The sequence below is a fragment of the Mus pahari genome, chromosome 19 (assembly GCF_900095145.1).
Source record: "Mus pahari chromosome 19, PAHARI_EIJ_v1.1, whole genome shotgun sequence".
In the NCBI taxonomy this organism is placed as follows: Eukaryota; Metazoa; Chordata; class Mammalia; order Rodentia; family Muridae; genus Mus; species Mus pahari.
Genome location: NC_034608.1, coordinates 63,962,146 through 63,967,604, shown reverse-complemented (window position 1 = coordinate 63,967,604; position 5,459 = coordinate 63,962,146). Strand labels below are relative to the sequence as shown.

Sequence of the window (5,459 nt, the reverse complement as noted above, 5' to 3'; positions counted from 1 at the left end):
CATTGCCTCCCGACTTCCTCCTGGATGACGCAGGATTTCCAGAGCCCCATGGTCCAGTTCTCCATCTCGTTCAGTTCCAGGTTAAGGTTCTTCCAGTGCGGCAAGTAGTTTGTAAGGCAGGATAAAACCCATCCCAGCAGGGAGAGCAGAAGTGCAGCCGACTGCGTTGCTGTTCGGAAGACTAAGCCCATTAGAACGTTCTGGGAGCCTGAGCCAGCCCGACTCCTGCCCCACACTTGGCCGTAAGAAAGTGTGACGCTTCTCACTTGAGCTCAGACATAGTTTTGCATTGTGTGTATAGGAGGACGCTTGCCAGATCTATTGTTTGAGTCCATATTGAAAGGTTTCAGAAGCATACAGGGAAACGCTGCTAAGAGCCAATCATGCTAAGGAGTGGCCCCGGGGCCGTGTTTGTGTCCTGTGGGCTCAGTCTTGTGCAGAGCACGTTATCAGTGAGCCTCTCGGGTCAGGCAGCGCTAATCCTCTCTTTGTGAAGGTTTACCTGGCTTTCACGGTCCCAGCGTTCCTAACAAGTCAGAGAATTAAGTCTGAATGTAGAAAAAAATGTTTAATTGAAGGTCTGGGTTCAACTCCTCCCGAATTGTGCTGTGCTAATTCCACCTGTCACATATTCATCAGCTAAATAGCTCTCACATTTCAGTATGTGTGTGTTATGATAATACTGGGTGTTACCGCGGTTGGGGAAAAGGGTTCAGAGAGAAGTATTTCTTAACCAAATAAATCAATCTTAACAGAAATCCCTCTAGACTTGAAATCAGGCCTGTTTGGAAAAGTCTCTGGCTGCATTTTCTACAGAGCACGTGAAACGGTGCTGGACATGGCCAAGTCTCCCCTGTCTCCATGCCTGCGTTAAGCTCACTCACATGCTTAAGCCAGAAGCACTTGTCCTGATTTGTGTTGGGGGGGGGGCAGTTTTTGCCTTTTGCATCTTTACTGAAATTTTTTTTCTAGACTGCTCACCTCTCCAAGATACAGCCTCACATCTGTCCTTTTTAACTGGACACAGACGCTTTCATTCTGACACATACACAGACAGAATCTAGATAGCAAAAAAAATTACAAATGCTTTTTGTGGTTTTTTTTTTCCTTTTTAAATTTGAAGCTTTTGAGGAAAGAAATGAGAACAGAGATTAGCTACTTAGTAGAGGACCCTGGTGTTCTGGTGGTCCATCCGGAATCATCTGGAATAATCCAGAATCATCCAGAATCACCCAGAATCATCCAGAATCATCCAGCCTCCAAAAAGCCTCCTATGATTCGCCAGGTTCCTGGGGATATCTAAACACAAATGCTTTTGTTTAAAGAGCAGACCCACAATGGAGATGACATTTGGGGACTGGCTTAGCCTGTGACTCTTCCAGTACTTAAGAGTGCAGATTGTCACCAGGCAGTAGTGACACACGCCTTTTAATCCCAGCACTTGGGAGGCAGAGGCAGGTGGATTTCTGAGTTCAAGGCCAGCCTGGTCTACAGAGTGGTGAGTTCCAGGACAGCCAGGGCTACACAGAGAATCCCTGCCTTGGAGAGGTGGGGGGGAGTGCAGATTGTCATTAATTTCTTTAGGAAGTGGAAAGTAATTACCCTTTCCAGCCACAGACAGCAACACAGCTTTCCCACAAAGTGAACGCATCACAGCATGAGACGATTGTGGACAACCCCCAGCATACACAGGCTTAAATAATCGAATCAGCAGCAGGTTTTTTTTTTTTTCACACACAGCTATGCAATGTGTGTCATAATAAATTCCTTATAGACCTCCATCCATTCCGATTTGAAAAGTGAATCTCTAGTACAGAAAGAAAAATGTTAAAACCAGCTATTGAGTGAAGAAAATGTGAGCAGTGCGGTTTAGTTACATAAGGACACAGCAGAGACCTTTCTTGTAATCAGCTGATTAAGGACAGGACTCAGCCCTGCTGGTGGCTTACACTTTAGGCTGTGCAGTTCCGTTTTCTAGGTGTGAACCGTGGTCTCGAGGTCCTGCCACTGCATAGTGACCCGAGGCTGCAGGAGCTGGTCTCGAGCAGGCTGCACAGTGAAGCACACACCCTCCTANCACCAGGCAGAAGCCAGCAAACCAGCCCAGGAACAGGGCCTCCCCAAACTCCCACCTGGGTACAATCTCAGGCATGGTCTCATCCCAGAACTCCTGCACCGTCGTGTGGGCCACCCAGGAGACAGGAACCAGCACCGTGACCCCCGAGGTCCAGAGCAGGATCCCTCCCAGGGTGAGCAGTCGCTTCTTCAGACCCTCCTGTGTCTCTCCAAGCCTCAAGCAGTCCAGGCCACAGCCAGAGGCCAGCAAGCCCAGCAGCCCCAGTCCNTTGCACAGGGACATCAAGACCCTGGAGACCTGCAGTTCTGCTGGCAAGGCCAGGAAGGAGTCAAAGTCCTTGCATTGCCTCCCGACTTCCTCCTGGATGACGCAGGATTTCCAGAGCCCCATGGTCCAGTTCTCCATCTCGTTCAGTTCCAGGTTAAGGTTCTTCCAATGTGGTAGATACGTGGTAATAACGGCTAAAACCCATCCCAGCAATGACAGGGAAAGCCCTACCGATTGCATGGCCTTTCTGAAGATGAAAGCCATCGGGATAGATATTACAACCCAGCCACTCTATAGGATCTGCCGTCCCTTGTGGTTGACAGTGGTGTAATGATCTTGAGCCTATGCTGCCCAGAGTATAAGCTTTGGTCATTAACTCTCTGGCACTCTGAAATACGTTTTTGTTCCTCTTGAATATAGGGTTTCATGTAAAGGGTGAAGGACTCTGCTAAAATACTATGAGTTAGGCTCTCTGATAAGGATTTGATCTGTTACCTTCCAATTTGCTTGGTAAAATTATATCCCCAGTGCTTGACGAGTATAAGTCTGAAGATGAACAAAGAGGTCTCTATGACCCCTCACCCTAACGTACAACAGAAATCTTTGTGCTTCAATATGGATTAATTAGATTTTAAGTGGTGATAAAAGGCCAGCTCTTTCTACAACAGGACCTCATTGTAATAGCCGCATCTGAGATTTCAGGGATGCGAAACAAGGCCTTGTAAAGAAAGGTAGACTGTTTCCCTATAATCTCTATTCTCCTCAGACATCCTTAACCTACACAGGAGCTTGCCCCATGTTCCTGAGTATCACGGGGACTCCCAGGGGACTTGGCAGTTCACTGCACTAATTAAAATGTAAAGGACCCCCTGTTGGTACTCAGAGAAACTCAGTCAGGAAAGGGGGATTGTGGGAAAATCCAACAGTATTTAGTCCCTCCTCCCTGCAGACACTGGGTAAAGGCTGATGTGTCTCGGGTAGCTGCTCATGGCCCAGAGTCAAGCTTTCCACATCACTTCATCTGAAAAGGCAGAGGAGCTGTGGGCATGAAGACGCCTATCAGGTTCAAGATGAAAGTCTGGTATGAGAGTAATAGCCACCCTGGGGCTGACCTCCGAGGCTGCGTCTTGTTGTTTTGGCTCAGGCCACACCTTGAGAACATACCTCAGGCGAGCATGACCCCTCAGAACACGGGGCCTCCCTCCCAGGCCAGGACAAAAGGCCGCATGTTCCAGATTCCCAGTGCCCGGTCCATCTCTGGTGGGGCCCAGCCCCCTGTCTCTGAGCACCCATACCTACAGAGCATCCGGGTCCTACAGGGGAGCGCCTACCCTGGATGAGTGCAGCCCAGGAAAGGAGAACCATCATGCTTCATGGTACACAAGACAGGGACAGTTCAGGACCAGAGAAGATCATTCAGGACACTGATACAAGCTCTAAAGTCCACAGAGAGCCTTAGAGTCGTTTTAGGGGTGGTGTTCAGGTTTTTTTGTTTTTTGTTTTTTTTTTTTGCCTTCAGCTTATATTTTCAAGATTGTCAGACTAAAGCCCTTGCTGTAGCACCATGGTAGAACTCTTAACTAATGGGCAAAAGGTTCATTGCATCCCCAGCACTTCACAATAAGGTTTGCCAACACGTGAATGTTGTTTCCTTCTTCAGTGCTAGGCTCAGTCCCTGCCCGAGCCTAAACCAGGCGAGCCCTCTACTGTTCTGCCCATCCCGAAAGTAGTTTCCTTCCTTCAGAATCTCATAGGCTAGACTGATGTCCTCGGTGGAGTGAAGCAACACAAAGGGTGTGCATAGAGACACAGACTTCTTTAAGCTGGTGGTGCAAACCTTTATTCCCAGCACTCAGGAGGCAGAGACAGGCAGATGGCTGATTTTGAACTAGCCCGGTCTATAGGGCTAGTCTCAGACATGTGACCAAGAGCAGTGGTGTACACTCAGCCCCTGCCCTGTGGGGTACTTCTTTGAGTGTGGGACGAGCATGGGCAAACAACTAAACCAGAGGGCCAGAGATAATTGAGCTGAGAGGCAGGCCGGATGGCCCGGTGGGTAAAGGCACCCACTACCAAGCCTGATGGACCTGAGTTCAATCCCCAGGTCCCACATAATAGAAGGGGAGAACCAACTGTAGAAGTTATGCTCTGACCTCCACAAATATGCAGTAGGGTATGTACACCACAGGTATACACACCCATGTAAACAAATAATTTTTAATTTCTTTAAATTTATTTTTATCTTATTCTTATACATATGAATGTTTTGCCTGCATGTATGTCTGTGCACCATGCGTATGAGGACAGAAGAGGGGGCTGGCCTCTAGAAGAGCAACCACTGAACCATTGGGCCTTGGGAAAATACCCAAGTCACAAGGTAGAAACTTGTACCCCATGAAGGAGGCAGCAAGTGGAAGGGAACCGAGATACAGAACCAGGAGGGCTCCCACCTCTAGAGTATGGAGGAGGGACACGGTCAGCCAGAGGACGAATATTTCCACCCACTGACTACTCTATATGTGTTCACTCTTTCTCAATCGTAGAGACAAAGACATGGGCACACAGATGGAGAAACAGAACTCGTAAGGTCAGCATGCCCTGGAGAAGAACCATGAACAACCATTCCAGTTGAGCGGGGCCTGTCACAGTTGAAACCTGCCGGGAGAAAACACTTGGTCCGTTGTAAGAATAGATAAACACACTGTAACAAACCATCCCGGCACGTTGCCGCTTAAGACAACCAATCATCTCTGAGTACTTTGTGATTTGCCATTTGAGTGACACTTGAAGACCCAATTCGATTCTGCTCAGAGCTGTGTCAGCTCGACTGAGGGAGGGCTGAGGACCCATCCCCAGAGCAGTGTACTCCAGTGGGACTGGAGATATCTGCTGCCGCTGTTAGAAAATAAATCTATCGCCAAAAGTAAATCACAGGAAACTGTTTTGAAGCTGTTGGCCAGATCTGCTTTCTGGGAGACACATGCGCAGGGAAGATGGCCTCTCTTTGGTTTTCTGTCTTTAAAGCTCATGACTGGGTTTGTGGTAATGAAACTGACTGGCTGTGCAGATCTTGGCAGGTTTGCCACACACTCCAGCCTCTGCCAGCCTGTGCCAG

General features: G+C 48.5%; 1 protein-coding gene across 1 annotated transcript in view; it reads right to left on the bottom strand.

Annotated features, from left to right (window-relative positions):
- Nucleotides 1-2,608, bottom strand: part of LOC110337128 (claudin-22) — a 2,984-nt gene extending 376 nt beyond the window's left edge. The window contains exon 1 of the mRNA XM_021219883.1: nucleotides 2,020-2,608. Within this exon, the coding sequence (XP_021075542.1) occupies nucleotides 2,020-2,608 (589 nt within the window). The remainder of the gene's footprint in view (nucleotides 1-2,019) is intronic.
- Nucleotides 2,609-5,459: the final 2,851 nt, after the last annotated feature.